Consider the following 18,167-nt stretch of genomic DNA (forward strand, 5'->3'; position numbering starts at 1 on the left):
GGGCCCGTTAGTACAAATTGAGCATCGTTTAAATACCACAGCTTATCTGAGTGCTTTTGCAGACCACATCCATCCCTTTGCGACTACAGCGTAACCAGCTTTTGTGGCTGCGTTCAGCAGGATAAGGCGCCACGTTACGAAGCTCAAATCATCTGAAAGTGTTTTCTCAACATAACATTAAGTCCACTGGACTCAAATGGCAGCGCCGCAGGAACGAACCGTGGAACAAGAGACGCCGAGGCTGTGCAGTCGGCATGTTTGTAAAATCTCAGAGCAGTTTTCAGCGCCTTGCTGGATCCACGCCATGAAGGCTTATCAGTTCTGACGCCAGCAGGGGTCCAACATGGCGCTGCAAAGGCGAAACCTTGTGGCTGTTAGTTTTGCTGATCTGGCCCAGTTGAGATCAAACTGGTTTCTACGTCGCTCGTGAGCTGACATGACTCTAACTCGCCTGCCTGGACTGATGGCTGCTCAGCCATGTTGAAGAGGACAACTATTGACATTAATATTAGTTTAAGTTCAAATTAGTGACAAACTGACAGCTGTTTATGTTTTTATTTCAAATAACCAGCTTTACTCAGCTATGATAAACACACAACCTACCTGCTGCCAGCGGCGTAAGACTCATATCTGTTTGAAACAGACACAAAAACATCAAACTAAAAGAAATTGTCACAAAATCACCACAGGAATAGAGATGAACAATTTTATTGTGAACTAACAAAGTTTATGCAAATATTTGTACTTACTGCACAACAAATAATTACATGGTTGTAAATGAGACTGAAAAAAGGCCCGTCTTTGGTTCACTCAGACATCTAAAACATTCCCCTTCCTCACCCATAATCTACAAACACATCATTAAACAGGACTAAATGATGAACTGAATGTAGGGCTTTCTATTGCACCTCAGCTGATTTTAACATGAATCTGGTTTCCATATTTTGAATGTTTATTGTAGTGTAGGACCTTCTGCCTCGTCTTGCTGAGCAGTAGTTAGACCTGTTTGAGTGGAGGAAACGTTCTGTCTGGACCTGGACAGCCTGCTGCTTCTCTGTCTACCCTCTCCCTCCTCATACTGCTTCTGTCCTCTGACTTCTTCCTTCCCCTGCGACAGTCCTGCGCTCTGCTCACTGACTGAAACAGCACTCTGTCCATCCAGAGCCGAGGCGAGCCCTCGCACGTGGGTCTGCTCAGAGCTGAGGAGCTCTTCGGTCACCGAGGCTGTGCTCGTTGCTCCTTGGACCGACTCTGGAAGTGACTCTGCCTTCGTCTCCTCCTGTGCACCGCCTTCATCTCCTTCACCCTCAAAAAGTTCTGGAGTAAAAAACACAGTCTGGTCCTTTTCGTCTTCGTCTGAACTGCCTGCTGCAGGTGGTTCGTTTTCACAGCTGGGCGGGGCCGTTACTGGAGCGGGCTCTGGAGCCAGACTGGTTTGGTCTCCTCTGGCTTCATCTGAACCATTAGTCTTCAGTGATGCAGAGGCGATCTGCTGGTTTTCTTTGTCGTCACAACAATTGGACGTTTCCTGGCCAGGACTACTCGGTGCACTTCTTTTAAAAATGGGCTTCCTGAAGGTGTGGTTGGTGGGGCTGGAGGTGAAAATGGAGAACAGAGGCAGCGCTGCTCTTTTTTGAAGTGGGAGAGGCTCTTCTGAGGGACGGTGCTGCTTCTTCAACTGGTCTGCATCATGGAAAGAAAATGACATAATTTAACATTCACAAGGACACTTTTTCTCCTTAAAGCAGCTCGAAACTGACAGAACACACGTTTATACTGACAAGGTTTTGAGACTGTCAGCAGTGTGTGCTAGGAGGTCAGTTTATAAAGAAAGATATAGCAAACGTGAGCATACGCTCAATAGAGCCCGAACAAAGGTTAAGAGGATTTAATTAAAAGCAACAGTCCAACATCTGCTCATCAGCTCGCTCCAGCGCCACTCAGGCATGCAAAAGACCTTACAGTAATGAGGCAAGCCACTCAACTGATCCCATGGCCCCCCGCCCCCAACGTCCACTCCCAACTATGACGGGTGGGGGGGGCTACTGCTCCTCTACCACTCTATCCACCACACTGAACTCAAACAGACTAACAGCTCAACCTCGTCATGACCCCAAAGACAATGGGCGTCGCCAAGGCGATGTGCAAACACGTCACCTCGGCGTATTTCCTCCGCGTGATGTCATGCTCCGGCACACCCTTGACAAAAACGATACGCACCTTTTGATCCCCGTCTTTCAAAAGCGTCTGTGCATAAAAGGTCACGATTCATGAAAAATTTAGTTGGACTTGCCTCACACCGTGCAAATCTAACATTACCTCCTTCCACACATCTGCTGAAGGAAAAAGACGTCTGAAAGCGGTAGAAATCTCTCTATTTTCTGACCTTTATTTACACAATTTGAAACACAAGTGAGGACATTCAGCCAACCGGAATTCAAATCAGGGAGTCTGTGTGATACGCAACAACCTGACTACCAGGTCACCCAAGATTGTTGGACACAGATGTGAAAGACTGAACTGTGAAACGAACCCACTCTGTCTCAGTGGAGCTCTATAGCCACGGTTCGGTACGCGTCTGCTGCCTGTACGGTAACGAAGCCCCTTCTCCGTGTTTTTTTCTACATATGCATGAGAGTCCACGGACATCACGGCTACTTCACTGATCTTTTTAAAGGCGTCGTAAGTGCCGGTAAAAGAGACGCATTAAAGCAACATGAATTTGATTGGCACGTGTTCTTACTGCTGTACAGCCTATTGGTCAAATTTAGTATGCTTTTACACAATGCAGCACACCACAGTCAGGTCTGATAACGTAAAGCTTTGCCACTGATTTAGCAGAACGCTTTTAAAAATCCACATAATAACTTTTGTGATTCTTTGAAGGTTTTTGACATTTTTAATGAAAAATAAGTCCTGAGCTGGAATACATCTTCATGTCACTGGTGGCAAAGTATCTGGGCACAGACAAAAATAAACAAATCAAGAAAAATCAGGACTGTATCAAACATTTTCCCAAGTGCAGAAGAAGAAAGAAGAGGATGATATGCACAAGAAAAGGGTGGAAACACTATGGGTGCCTCCATTGCTACTTGGCCCTCAGTTACTTCATCGTTACTGCTCATGTAAACCTCTCGGTACCATTCAAGGCAGCATTATTGGACAGGCCTTAACAGAGAGGACAGAGCCCAGCTTTGATGATCCGAGATCTATACCTGCTGTATTTTTTAGGTCCTTCAATAAGACTTTAAAGAGATATTGATCTTCCCGAAAATTCGTCTCTCAACAGATCCATCAATCTCACCTGCTTTTTCTTTCTGTTCAGCTTTCAACTGTGTATGGGAACAAACGAGGTCGGCTGAGGGGCTTGAGTGCTGCTGGGGTTCAGGTAGTCTGACACATGAGATAGGTATCTGAGGTTCTGAAGCCTCAGGCAGACTATGTCCCTCTGCAGCGGCTGCTAGGTGGCTGCTGGGAGACGAGACAGTAGAGCTGATGGCCTGCCTGTCAGCAGGAGCCCCATCCATCTTCTTCTGCACCTGAGAGAATGCAACCAAAGACTGCATTGCGTCGCTGAAGGTGCTGTGATGCTGGACAAGCTGGCGGACCCATTTAGACAGACCTGAGATTACAGACACACAACAGAGACAAGTGCTAGCAAACATCTTGCAGTGGATAACCAGTGCCATCTAGTGGTAAAAGTGGGCGGCTGAATAGTGCAGAGTACCTGTGATGTACTTATTAGGATTATTCCTGTACCGATCATCCACCAGAATTAGAGCTCCCCAGTCATTCCTGTGGCGAATGCACCTGTAAAATCAAGTGTGGAGTTTTCATTTAGAAGTGCAAAAGGCTCAGTTTTAAATCTGAAGCAGCTGCAGAGGTTTACCTCCCCAGGGCCTGGTTCAGGGCTCTGTAGGCCTGAATCTCATACCAGCGACTGCCTGGGAGAAGACCTCTGGACTTAGAGTGCAGGTCATTGTACTTCATCTTCAGTTCCACCTGAAACACAAACAGAACAACTTTTAAATGTCTGTAAGTCACTTGTGTTGATGGAGAATATTTACAAACAACAGGAATAAAAAAATACAAAAACATTTCATCGAGGCTAAAATGAAAAACAAGAAGCGGTGAAAGCAAAACATCAGGGCAACACGACAGTCACATGCCTTTAGGCAGTGAGTGTCGGGTTCAATTCCCGGCCAGCCCAGGGCTCAACGGCAGAGTTCACCAAAATCAGACTGAGGTAAGAGTCGGGGAGGTAAGTCAGTAAAGCACAGCTCGAGTTAATGAATCAAAATGACTCCATACGGGTCCGTCGAGGGCTTGTTAATGAAGCTCAGTGGTGCTGCAGCTAACTTCTGTGGGGTTTATAAGGAAAGGGTGTGCTCGTATTTTGTTAATTTTTGTTTGTTTGTTTTCTTTTCCTTTACTTATGTTCTAACATGAGAAGCTTTTTTCTATTCAATGTAACCAGTTTTTGTGTTTCCCTTTTTTCTTTTCTTTTCGTAAACTGTATTCATAATAACTCAATAAAAATATTTGGAGTAAAAACTCAGAGGGCTCCTCAAACTAAACTGAAAACGAGTGAAGACGGCTCGTCTTTCAGTCGCCGGTGGTGCGGCAGGTGTCTCTGTTGAGTGTCCCGGGACGCTCAACAGAGAAAGACTGAGATGCAACCAGCAAAGTATGGAGTTGGAGGTCTACGACCCATGATGGCAGCAATTTGCATCAAATTTTGGTTATTGTTGCTCTTTGTTTTGATTTTTTTTTGCCCCATATTCATTTTACTGATTCAGTTTTTAAAACACCCAAAAATATAAAGAATGGTAACAAATAAAAACAACAAGCTACAAACGGCTGGTTTCTTCAGACCCAGAGTACAAAGTCAGGGAGTTTACGATGTGTGTGGAGGAGCTGTAAACTGAAAATGTCTAGATTTTTGTTTTTACTGGATGTCTGAAATGATCATTTCTTTACAAAACTAACTAAATATCTGGGTTATAAATCACAGCTTGGTCACGAAAGGGTTTCTGATTTGACTACAGCCAAACATAATACCCTGCCATACATATAACTGTATGGCAACACCTTTGGTAACAAGGATTCATGCACAGTTAATAATTAAGAACAAATTGAATTAAAACAGACTATGAAGGAGAACATCAACTGGGTAAACCTTCCCCCGAAATATGAGTAAGCTTGAAGCCTGAAGTGGTGAGGTATTGCCCGTCTGCACAGACAGATGTATTCTGAAAGGGTAACAGAGGGGCTAACGAGAGGCCATGACAGAGTAGAGCGGAGGTAGGAGGGGGCAGACAAGGTGGTCGAGGCGACATGAAGCATCCCTGCGCAGAAATGCCAGGAAAGCATCCATCCATTTGCATCTGTCGCTGCTGATTTTAGCGCTAACCTTTCAGAATTGACAAGTGAAAAGTTCAGCTGGCGTCTGACGGGATGCCGTGCAGGGCAGGCTGCTGAACGGGGCTCTAACTGCTTTTGACAGGTACCGTGTGTTTGCCCAGAGCCACCAAACACGGGGCCATGACAGGTACGGGCTGTTCCCTCACGCCAATCACGCAATGCCACTGTGGCCTTCCCGGGCTTGTGTGCGTAAACAAACAAGCAGAGTCACAGGAAATCCTAAATGTCACCCTAAACTTGGTTTGTGACTAATCACACCTCACCCAACAAGCATGCAAACATGCGTGCAACACCTGCTGCTACCTTGGAACACACTAAAACCAATAAAAAGGTTTTTATAGGTTGAAGACTGCAAGCCGACGCTTATCAAGAGATTTAAAACAATAACAGAGGTTTTCAGTAGGAGGGACGTCCGTGTGGCCGTATCGCAGGAAGTCTCGAAAACGCTGCCGGGTTCACGGTGAGAGGTTTGCCAACATGTGAGACACCAAAGCAGTTAAAGAATCTACTTCTAGAGCCCGAGAAAGGCCGGTAGCCTCGAGCCGGTGGTGTCATCTAAATCCAATCACAGTCCGTTTCAGTGTTCCAGCCATCACATCCCTGGTCTGTCCCATGTCATCGTCCAATCTGACATGACAGGTTGCATATGTGAAAAAGCCAATCCTGGCTGCTAGCAAATCTAACAAATGTGCAAGAAACCACAAGCTAGAAGGGATTAGTTAAAATGTCAAGAGATCGCTCGCTTGCCTTCGCCTTGTCCTCTACAGCAACCTGTTCATCCCTAAAAACATATATTTGACCACTAGGCATGATTCGCATCCGTTTGAGCTACATTTTACGCAGGGCGTGTGCATGCACGTCAGTGTCAGCGTGCACGCCCCTGGCAGTCCGGGACATCTTGTGCCTGTCACTGAGATTGCTGAGCGCCTCATCTGCCACATGTGGCCGAGCTGACAGCTGAGCGGCTCGTCTCCGACAGCCTCCGTGTGTGTGTGTGCTCACACTCAGGACATCAGACTAGGACATCAGGCTATCGCACTCCAATCTGCTCATGGATCAGCTCACACTAGAGCTTCATACAGACCTACTTATTCTTTAATTGTTCCTCTCAAAGGAAATATCCATGACTAGTATATGGGCTCAAATTGTGGTCATAAATATTTTGTACTTGTAACTCAAATGCGTAGTTGTGAGCTGGATTTTGTAACCTTGTAACCAAAAATATCAGAAAATGTTGTTTGTGCATCCACAGATGAGACTTTGTTACAAACTGTTTTTGTTAAGGTCTGCTCACAGATACATTTATGCGGTGTGAGTTTCAACTTACAAGTACAAATTTTTCTTGCTTTCAGCTGATTGGTCAATCACAAATTTAACAATCCAATCAGAGAACAGATGGGTTTGGCTGTCGGTGGGGTGCTTTACTGAGCTTCAGGTCCTCCAGCTTCAAACTGTATTTCCAGGTAACGCAGTTTGAAGCTGGAGGACCTCTATAGGAATATCCCATAGGGGTCATACAAGCTAGGTCCCTTAACCTTCGGTAGCTGTTGAAAGGATAAAGTTGAAATACCATTATTACTTTAACACACAGTCAGGGCTGACCCGGGACCACTGCTGCGAGTCACACTGTGCAGCATAAAGGCCCTTTCGCAACAGACGCACTCACCGCTGACTAAGAGCTAAGGATCCAAAACTTGTTGCGCTGGCCGCTGTGCTCTGTCGTGTACCAGATGCACCTGATCCTTGTCGTTCCAAAGCATGTATCTCTCTGTCTTTATGTCCTCTACAAGAGTTTGTGTTGTATTATCTTCAAACGTTCAATAAAAACGTATGGCTCATTCATAACGAAGAAAGCTTTGTAACTATCACAACTAGTGAAGAGTGTGTCATTTCCACAACAATGCTTCCCCCCCCCCCCGAGGTCCACAGAGCCGCTGAAAAGGCTCCGGAGGTCCCTGTGTGAGCACGTAAACCTGCAACAACAATTCACCAAACTCGGACACGCACAGAATGTTTTCCTTGTGCTGATGAAGGAAAACGCCGGCATGTGAAAGGGCATTTCCCCTTCCAGGACCTGAAGCTCAGTATAGCATCACTGACAGCCAAACCCATCTGTTCTCTGATTGGATTGTTACATTTGTGACTGACATGACATTGGCCAATCAGCTGAAAGGAAGAAAAATTGGGTCAAAATTTGTACTTGTAAGTTGAAAGTCACACAGCCACGGTGTGCGAGTGCAGAGTTTTACACGTCGTTCTTTGCTTCGTGTCTGTAAGCAGACCTTAACAAAAACATTCTCACGAACAAATTCTCATCTAAAGATGCACAAACATAACATTTTCAGATATTTTGGTTTACAAGGTTACAAACTACTCACAAACTCACAACTACACATTTGATTTACAAGTACAAAATATTTTAGTGCTGTCAGCGTTAATCTCGTTAAAATGGCATTAAAGCCATAACCGCATCAACGAGGCAAATCTCCGTTAGCAAGGATCGCCCCGTGCGTGGGGCTGGACCGCGGTGCGAGTTAACCGCGCTAAAATATTTATGACCAGTTTGAGCCCATACTAGTAAAGTCAGGCTGCGGGACTGAGCGTAAGGTTGAAGCTTGCTGATCTGACGCTTAAGTTCAAGTTGGCAGTGAATGGTAAACCACATCAAAAAGAACGTAGAAGCTGAACTTCTGCTTCAAAGTCGTCTTTGTTTCACAAGTTTTCTTGGTAAAAATCAGCTCGACTCTAGTGTAGGCATTAACTAAAGGTCTCGAGTCCTCTTTAAATTTCATTTTGGTCTTTGTCTTAAGTCAGTCTTGATTTAGCCACGATTACCACCTTTGATTACCAGATCTCAAAGCTGCTTGGATTAAAGGACACGCACGGCACCTACAAGGAGTAGCAGACGCGTGAGGGTGGAATTGGCGAGCTGCAATGTAATTGAAGAAACATGTTTTTGAGGTGCGGATATGTATTTAGTAAAAAAATTGGGTGAAAGGAAGTTACTCTAGCTAATGACATCACGATGACATATTGAAAAAAAAAAGAAAGTGACAGTATGTTGGACCTGGAGACAGCTCCTCAGTGATATTACCCTAAAAAACATATTTAGAAGAATATCCTATGATTGTGGGGTGCGGACAGGTGGGTGTGGGTTCGCTGAGCTGCACCAAATGCAAAGCAGACAGCAGACCCCGAGCTGCTGCAGGGTTGGAGGTTTCGGGGGGGCTGACTATCTATCCACCCCCAGGACTGCATGCTGTGTGTCAAAGCTGGACCAGCTGTGCGTAGGTGCAGCTATCACACTTCAGCCGCGCTCCCAGGACTTTTCCAGGCTCTCTTTAAATGTGCTAACAGAGTTAACAGTAACAGAAGGGCAACTGCATACATTACGATAACACCTTCAGCTAACAACAACATGCTAAAACACAAAGCTGTCTCAACCTTAAACACATGCGTCTGTAACGTGCAACCATGCAAATCTTTTAAAGTGTAAACTTTAGCGTTTATGTTGAAATGGTTCATCCTTCTGTAGATGATAAATCATCTTCAACCTGTGTGGATTATTTAGGACCAATATTTAAATAGCTCTTGTGAAAAAAACAAAACATAGTCACCACCAGGACAGCTTTTAATGAATCCCTGGTTAGACTCATTTGATCACATGGTCACGGTTGCTTGTTTTTAGCATTAGACGTCTGAGAGCTGCTTTAACAACACGGACAGTTGGTTGGTGTTGTTTCTCTGAGAGAATAAACAGAGTTTTAGACACTACTGAATAATATCACGAGAATGCACTAACAAAAGAAGAACGAGGATTAAACAAAGGATACTCAAGTGTTATGTAGAAGTACTTCAGCTACTGATGACAAAGCCACATGTACAGTGGCTTGAGCGTGCCTGGAGCATCCATCAGCACCTATTCTTGAGGAGTTCCATGAACTCTCCAACATTCTGCTAAAATCCCCGTTATCCATTCGTTTTAAAAGCTTACAGGCAAATGCTCTCGTGTCTCTAATAAAGGGCAACCACAAAGGTTGGCTGTGTTCTTCATTAAACTGAGAGAGATGCCTTATCAGTTGTAAGTGTCTTTTTATTGCTTGTTAAACCTACTTATTGTTTGACTTACTCACGCAGGACGTGACTGTTCACTGTAAAAACATGCCACTGGAAAAACTCAACATAAATGTAATACCACCTTTGGCAAGGCTTTCTCTGCAGAGGACTTTTCAAGTTCAACCTTTGATCTTTGTCACAATAACACAACAGGCCAGTAAAATGCTACGTGCTCCAGCGTCTACAGGTTATGCCCGTCTGGGAATGCAGGCCGCGCAGGCATCGAGAGCGCTGGAGTAGTTTAAATGGAGAGAACAGGGCTTACACCTCTTATCCTAGCAATGGGGTGCTGTCGTATAACAGCAGAATGAATGCGTTAATGTGTCTGGGTCCATTTGTGCTCTCAGGAGAATGCACAGGTTAGCACTAGTGCATGGAAGTGACTATGTAAGGATATGTCACATATGTGTGTGTGAGCCTGTATGCATTAAAGGAATGTCACTGTGAGACATGCGGAGTAAACGTGATCGCGTGCTAATACATGAAAGGTGTGCACAAACCCAGACACACTAAGACTGCTGGGAGAAAGCAGCATTACTCCTGGGAATTAAAGGCAGGAAAATCAGTGAGTAAAGAAAACGTTTTAATATGAGAAAGAAGAGGTCACATGATCAGCTCGTGAGGCACTTATTCGATCGTCATCTACACGTCAGAATTATCAGTGCATCTGTGTATTGGGTCGCTATGACCGGGGACAGAAGAGGCTGGCTTCAGGACACACACTCTGTGTAATGAGCAGAACTGCACCATGACAAAGATCACACTTCTTTGTAGCTGTTTCAGAAACAACATTAGTACAACTACAGGTAAGTTCTGTAACAGCTTTGGCTGCGTGCTGGTCTGGAGTACAGAGCCGTGTGTTCTCACAATGCTACAATCTTCCCAGGAGTGGATGTACCAGCAAATTCATCATAAGGTCCACCTGATGTTCAGAGCAACATCTCAGACTCTACGGGCCTCAATTGGCATGTAAAATTTAAACGTTTACCAGAGTGCACTAAGAACTGTCAGGAGACAGCACGTAGCAGCTCAGCTTAGGTTTGCAAACCTCGTGACTTCTGGAACAACGGCCTTTTGACAGATGCAAAGCACCACGTTTGACAAAAACCAAACTGTCAGCACGGTGGCAATGGGATAATGATTTGGGCTCGTTTAGCAGCCACTGGACCTAATAGAGAAAGCTTGGGCAAAATAGGGTCATACAAACTGGACAGTGATATCGAGCACATCAGCAAATCTACAACCGAATGGCTGAAAAATAAAGAATCAAGGTGCTTCATACATTCTGCACAGAACCCCATGAAAACTTTATTTTGTCATATCTACAAATATTGACTGATCTGTTAATGGCTACATTATTATAACTTTTGTTTGTTTGAACTTTTCTGTCCCTTAAAGCAGCTGTTATGTGTCTGACAGAGGTCTGTGTGCTAGTTTAGCATGTTATGGGAGCTAGCTACATAGGCTCAGAGTCATTAGTGTCAATGTCCTCTTCCTCTCAACAGTGTAATGGGGTTAGCTCAGAGACCTTTAGAGCTCCCAGGGCTTCTCTGGGGGCTGCCTCTGTGGCTGAAAGAGAAGATAAGAAGAGGACGGAAACACGACTAGAGTGCAGTACAAAAAAGATGGAAAGACAATGTGAAAGTCAGGTTTCAAAGTGATGATGAAAACAAGCAGACCGTTATGGATTCCAACACATTCAGTCCACAGTAAACAGAACGTTTGACAGCCAGTCTTTTCAAATATAAATGACATTTTTATGACTTCTGTCAGACTGCATCCAAATGCATTGTGTCACATTGCTGTATAAAGCTGAGACTAATAAAAATGAACTAGCTCCTTCTGCTACAATGGAAGCTAGCAATGCTGGTATAAACATAAGTGATATAGATGGGTCTAACGTGACTACAGTTCTGACACTGGGGAAAACTACGCTAACAACTGTGTTCTTGTTGTGTAACTAAGGAGGCAAAAATGAAGGACAGTCACGGTGAGAAGCAGGAGTGTCAGCAGGCCACCTGGTCACGCAGCAGCGATCTGTCTGTGGAGCTCTGCGCATGTTGCAAATAAACAAAGGCTGTTGATGCACAGTGTGTCATTAGAAATGCAGCATCTTCATGCTTGGTCAGCTCCACGTCCCCCTTAACTAGCTTTAGCTTCCTCAATCCTCCCCCCGGTGTTATGTTCCTGTTTCCTGTCTGAAACATCGCTTTCAACATACTGTGAGTCGGCTTTTATTGTATTTATTCCATAAATTTGTCAGCCGAATGAATAAATAACACCATATAATTCAGTACAACCAAAAACCAAACCACAGCAAAACTGTACAAAAGAGCCAGAACGACTCAGCCACACAGAGCCAATCAGAGCAGGATCACAAAGTGCTGGGGCGCACAGTTCGGAAAAGTTGGCAGTGCTTTGCAGACAATAACTGTAGGGGTCCAAACCTCCTCTCACACTAACACTGGCACAAAACTGTGAACTGGGAGCTTGGACAGCTCTTGGACCCACTTCTTCAACGCTAAAACCAAGAACACCCCCCAAAAATCAAACAAATAAAGAAAAATCAGCAAAATTGAAGACATGCCCTGAGAGCTGACAGAGGTGAAACTGACAGCTGAGGTGAAAAGCAAAGGTGAAAGGACCGAGGAAGCCTCAATCAGCCACACATCTTTCTACCCTGACAGAAAAGGTTAGTGAAAGCTTCATTGTGCTCTGACAGCAGGATCAGAAGGAGTCAAGGGGAGGAAAGTGGGAGGCAGGAGGGGAGGAAGGGACTGAAACTTAAAGGTCAACTTTATCTGCTAAGGACAGGCCAGACACGGCAACATCGCTTTGGGATTCTTTTTCATGGATCACCTAAAAGGGATGCTCTTATTTGGTGTGTGTTTGTGTGAGCGTGCACGTTCATGTCTGTGAGTTATCGTGTTCAAAGTGTTCAATACCAGAGGCAAAGAGAAAAAACTGAAGAGCAAAGAAGGAGATGCTTACAAACTAAACAGGCCCAACCTACACTGTGCTGCCAAAGCCACCCTTTCTTTACAAACAACTGCTTTACAGGTTTTGCACAGGCACTGTTAAAGGTGGATGACGCTGTGTCAGTGATAAACAGGTGGAGAGCTGCAGATGTTACATATACTGTTACATGTCTAACACTTTTTAAAAAAAATGATTTCTATCACATCACACTTCATGTTTTGCCTAATTATGTAAAAATGATTCACATTTTGGATTTTATAACATTAAAATCTTAAAACATTTTTATAGCCTGAGTTCCTGCAGCCCTGAAGCACACGCCCCACAGCTTGTTGTTGGGATTCTACTTGCCTGGAGGTCTTTAATGTTGGGGAAGGGAATTCCAACGGCGACTACTGCCCTGGCGTTGTCGTCCGTAAAATCAAGCCCTTCGCTCACTTTACCCCTACACACAGCAATCAGCAGTGCACCATCTGTATCAAACAAACACACGGCATGAGCCGTGAACATGACGTGGGAGAAGGCGTGTATGTGGTGCGCAACTATGTTCGAGTGGTACGACTCATTGAAATGGATGCTGGGCAGATCTAGCATCCATTTGAAGGATTCATTATCCAAGTTTTTGGATAGTAAAACAATTTCTGTCATTTACTTTTTTAGCCTCTAAACACAGATGTAACAAAGAAAGCAGAGAAATCCCCAACAATCATATGACCCCCTATGCCTCCCATTCGACTTTTAAATACTCTAGGAACAACAAGTAGGCCTGCAGTGTGAGAGCGAAGTGCTCTAATGGGATGATATGGTACTACAAGGTCATTAAGATAACCTTAATGAGCTTATAGATCCTCGTATAAGAATAATATTAAATCACAGCCATTGACAAGCCCCTTTCCAAACAGTGTGTCATTGGTCATTGACCAGTTTCTTATTAAGATTGCTTCTAACAGAGGCACACAAACTTTGTGACAATAACAATAACCTGCTGAATTCTGGATTATTCAGCTGTGGATTATGCACATTGAATCACTAGTAAACAGCAGCTGTTCCAGAGTCAGCATAACAATGTGTATCAGTCTCACCTTTTTCTTCACAGTATTTGATGGCACTGTAGTACGTGTGAAGCAGCTCATCAAAGTCTCCCTTGCCTCCACCACCACGGGGCTCTGTGATCACCGTTTTCTGTTGCTCTAGCTTGTCCCAGAGACCAGTTTTGGTCCATCGGTCTCTCAGTTTATCCAGCATCTGATTAGAAAACAGGAAATACATCACCACAGAGGATTTTAGCAAACAGAATGTCCATCCATCCATCTTCTTCCGAACCACCTCACTGACTCCTTTCGATGTGGAGGAGCAGTGGCTCTGCTCCGAGCCCCTCCCGAATGGCTGAACCTCTCACCCTATCTCTAGGGGAGAGGCCAGCCACCCTTCGGAGGAAACTCATTTCCACCGCTTGTATTTGCGATCACTACCCACAGCTCGTGACCATAGGTGAGGGTAGGGACGTAGATCGGTAAATTGAGAGCTTCGCTTTTACACTCAGCTCTCTCTTCATCACAACAGACCGGTACAGGGTCTGCATTACTGCAGCCGCTGCACCAATCCGTCTGTCGCTCCCTTCTCCCATCACTCGTGAACAAGACCCCGAGATACTTAAACTCCTCCACTTGGGGCAGGGTCTCATCTCTGACCCGGAGTGGGCACTCCAGCCTTTTCCGGCTGAGGACCATGGCTTCAGATTTGAAGGTGCTGATTCTCATTCCCACTGCTTTACACTCGGCTGCGAACCGTTCCAAGGCGAGCTGGAGGCCCTCACCCGATGAAGCCAACAGAACCACATCATCTGCGAAAAGCAGAGATGTGATCCTGAGACCACCAAAGTGAAAGCCTTCCACCTCTTGGCTACGCCTAGAAATTCTGTCCATAAAAATTATGAACAGAATCGGTGACAAAGGGCAGCCCTGGTGGAGCCCATCACCCACCAGGAACAAGTCCGACTTATTGCCGGCTATGCAAACCAAGCTCTTGCAACGGGGAATCACACTCCTCAGCCTCCCTGGGAAAGTCTATGCCAGGGTGCTGGAGAGGAGAGTTCGTCCGTTAGTCGAACCTCGGATACAGGAGGAACAATGCGGTTTTCGTCCTGGTCGCAGAACACAGCTCTATCCTCTCGAGGATACTTGAGGGTGCATGGGAGTTTGCCCAACCAGTCTACATGTGTTTTGTGGACTTGGAGAAGGCATTCGACTGTGTCGCTCGGGGGGGTCCTGTGGGGGGTGCTCTGGGAGTATGGGGTGCCTGGCCCATTGCTACGGGCCATTCAGTCCTTATACAACCGTATTTCACAGGCAGGTGTGGGCAATTCCTTCGTTATGTCATTATCAATTAAGCAGACAAAAGGCCTGGAGTTGATCTGAGGTGTGGTGCTTGCATTTGGAAAATGTTACTGTGGACAGAAAACATGTGGTCAAAGGAGCGCTCCATGCAGGTGAAACAAGCCATCCTTATGCTGCGAAAATAGAAAACAAACATCCGAGAAAGTGGCACAATATTAGAAGTGGCAAAATCTTCAGTTTGGTACATCCTGAGAAAGAAAGAAAGTACTGGTGAACTCAGCAATGCAAAAACACCTGGAAGTCCACGGTACATAATAGCAGTGTATGATCGCAGAATCATTTCCATCTCTTCACAGCAGCCAGTTACAACACTGTCCAGGAGGTCAGCGTATCGATATTCAAGTCTACCATAAAGAGAAGACTGCGTGAAAGTAAATACTCAGGGTTCAGGCTGTTAGCCACTCGTAATCCTCAAGAATAGAAAGGCTAGATTGGACTTGGCTAAAAAAAAGCAGCACAGTTCTGGAAAATCATTGTTGGACAGAGTAAACTAAGATCAACCTCTAACAGAATGATGGCAAGAAAAAAGTAAATGTACTGATTCTTTTATAGCGCTTTTCTACTCTCCTGGAGTACTCAAAGCGCTCTCTACAACACGCCACATTCACCCCATACACACCCATTCACACAAGCACTATTATCTATACTGTGAGTGCTTTCTAACTATTATTCAAACACATTCATACTCCGATGGATGCATCGGAGAGCAAGTTGGGGTAAGTATCTTGCCCAAGGATATTTGCCATGCAAACTGGGGGAGCCAGGGATCGAACCACCAACCTTCCGATCAGCAGCTGACCTGCTGGAAGAGGAATATCCTTGAATGGTCAAGCCAGTCCCTGATATTAGCCCAACTGAACCTGCATTATACTTGTTGAAGACTAAACTTTGGACAGACCGGCCTACAAAGCAACAGCAACTGAAAGCCGCTGCATCCAAAAGGAGGAAACCAGCATCTGGTGACGTCCACCAGTTCAAGACTTCAGGCTGTCACTGGCAGCAGACGGTCTTCAGCCAAGTATTAGAAATGGACATTTCCTTTTCAGTTTTAATTTGTCCAACTGCTTTAGTTCCTCTTTCTGTTCAACCCACTGAATTAAAGCTGAAAGTTGTTTCATTTAAATTTCATTGTGTGATGCACAGAACCAAAATTAGTCCAAATATTTATGGGCCTAACTGTATATCTGCAAATAAGTAACCCACCATCTTCAGACAGTGTCAATCTGTACCCTGTGCAAGGTACCACACTGTGAAATATTAATACACCTTCGAAGTCTAAAACAACCTTGCAACAAGAAAAGCAATTATGTTTGCTCCTGTGTCCTCACACTGCTTGGATTTCTTCTCTCGACTTTAACTTGGCAGAGAGCTGATGTATTCAAACCTCCTCTGCAATAAAAATCACTGTTGCTGTACTATTGTTAGCGCAAAAAGTCAGCAGCTCTCCGGGGAGGCACATTGATCTAAAAGCCCTCATCCAAGCCCCACTCGTGTTGGTCCTGTGCAGATTACATCCTTGAATAAGCATGGCTTCACAACCAGAAAGAGGCTTCACTGGCGTGGAAATGTGTTAGAAGGGTCAAATAAAAGTTCTTCTCATAGTCAGCAGAAAACTTCTTAATGGGTTAATAGTGTCAAACTGTCGATCGTAAGCTAGCTGCAGGTGAGACCTTCGGCTGGGAGGAATGCAGAGGATATTTGCACACTTGTAAACCTATTGCGTTCACCTGTGTTGCAACCAAAACACCACAAACCAGCAGACCTCAAACAGCACAGAAGTTTACTTTTTGGGTTTTGTGCAGTACTGAGGAAAACAACAGAAGCAAATGGGACAGCAGGGGAGCGCTGATATATTTTTGCAATCCAGTGTGACGGCCCCACACCGATCAAACGAAGCGTGGGAAAGATTTCATCAGGTTGGTGCCTACTAAAGCAAGCGAGGTCAGAATGTTTGCATCAATAAAACATGACTCACTCACTAAATATGCAGCATTACATCAACAAGGACCCCCCTTACGTGCATCTTCAACTCAGCAAACTGTTTGCCCTGCAATTGCTTTGCAGTGCAGTCTTAAGCGAGAGATGAATAATTCAGGTTATGTACTTTAGGCTGATCTACCACTAAACAAAACAGCCATTATCTGCCAGGCTGCGCTTGGAAAGGAGGTGATTCCACATGGAGATGAGTATGGAGACAAAATGTTCCTACTGATAAAACTGATGTGACGGAGTCTGACGGTGTTTTATACTCACTGCACAAAAGGTCGGGGTTTGTATTTTTAGCAATGAATAACACAAAGGGCCTTTCAAAATAAAGGTTTGTGGTGAACACTTTAGTCGCGGATCAGTTTGGGCAATCTAACGTCTGTAATCTGATTGGTCTCTGTATTGATCACCTAAAGATGATGACGATCGTCACAGTTCATCAGAAGATCATGGGGTTTTTAAAGGGATAATAGTCTCCTAATGCACAGACAGGAGACCAGTCTCGACTACAAACTGATCGCCTGGGCAAAAAGGCTAAAGTCCTGCAGAGAAATTAAACACAGAGGCCTTGGTAACCGCACTAGAATCACCATCTGGCAGTTAGATAAGCCTTTTTCCCACCTGATTGGCTGAGACATGGAAGTACAACATTGGTCCAATAGAGCAGCGGTCCCCAACCCCCGGGCCTCGGACCGGTACCGGTCCGTGAGTCGTTTGGTACCGGGCCGCGAGAGTTGAGGCTCAGGTGTGAAATGTATAGTTTTCAGGGTTTTTATCGGTTTTCAGCGTTATTTTGTTATCGTTTTTATCGTTTACTCGGTTTTCCTGGGTCTTTTCACGTGCGTTATGAATAAATTTTCTTTTTTTCGGTACCGGTACCGGTTTTATTTTGTTGTGTTTATCCGCGACACCTTAAAGGCCGGTCCATGAAAATACTGTCGGGCATAAACCGGTCCGTGGCGCAAAAAAGGTTGGAGACCGCTGCAATAGAGGACTGCGGTGGCGTTTTTAAACCTGTCGACTGCAGCCCCAAAAGGATTTGCGTCCTCCTGTCATGTCATTTTCGCGATTTCTTTTTAAATTTTGGTAAAGATTGTACAGCATACATCATTAACGCGTTAAAAATAATGAAACGAAACAAGAATTGGGTGCTTGATATTTAATATAATTCTGCCTGAATACTTCACTCTTCTTGGCAGAATTAATACAGTTCATATAGACTGGTTGTTTTCCCGGCACAGACCCGGCATGGTCCATAGCGTCTGACCA

At 44.9% G+C, this 18,167-nt stretch overlaps 1 protein-coding gene across 2 annotated transcripts in view; it reads right to left on the minus strand.

The window, feature by feature from the left end:
* Positions 1–692: 692 nt before the first annotated feature.
* brip1 (BRCA1 interacting helicase 1) overlaps positions 693–18,167 on the minus strand; it is a 43,124-nt gene continuing 25,649 nt past the window's right edge. For both annotated transcript variants that reach the window (XM_082502713.1, XM_082502712.1), the window contains 6 exons: positions 13,599–13,761; positions 12,868–12,989; positions 3,890–4,002; positions 3,728–3,810; positions 3,305–3,622; positions 693–1,683 (listed from right to left, as the gene is read on the minus strand). In XM_082502713.1, the coding sequence (XP_082358839.1) occupies positions 953–1,683; positions 3,305–3,622; positions 3,728–3,810; positions 3,890–4,002; positions 12,868–12,989; positions 13,599–13,761 (1,530 nt within the window). In that variant the 3' untranslated portion in view covers positions 693–952. The remainder of the gene's footprint in view (positions 1,684–3,304; positions 3,623–3,727; positions 3,811–3,889; positions 4,003–12,867; positions 12,990–13,598; positions 13,762–18,167) is intronic.

This window comes from Aulonocara stuartgranti (assembly GCF_965226115.1).
Source record: "Aulonocara stuartgranti genome assembly, chromosome: 14".
Classification (NCBI taxonomy): domain Eukaryota; kingdom Metazoa; phylum Chordata; class Actinopteri; order Cichliformes; family Cichlidae; genus Aulonocara; species Aulonocara stuartgranti.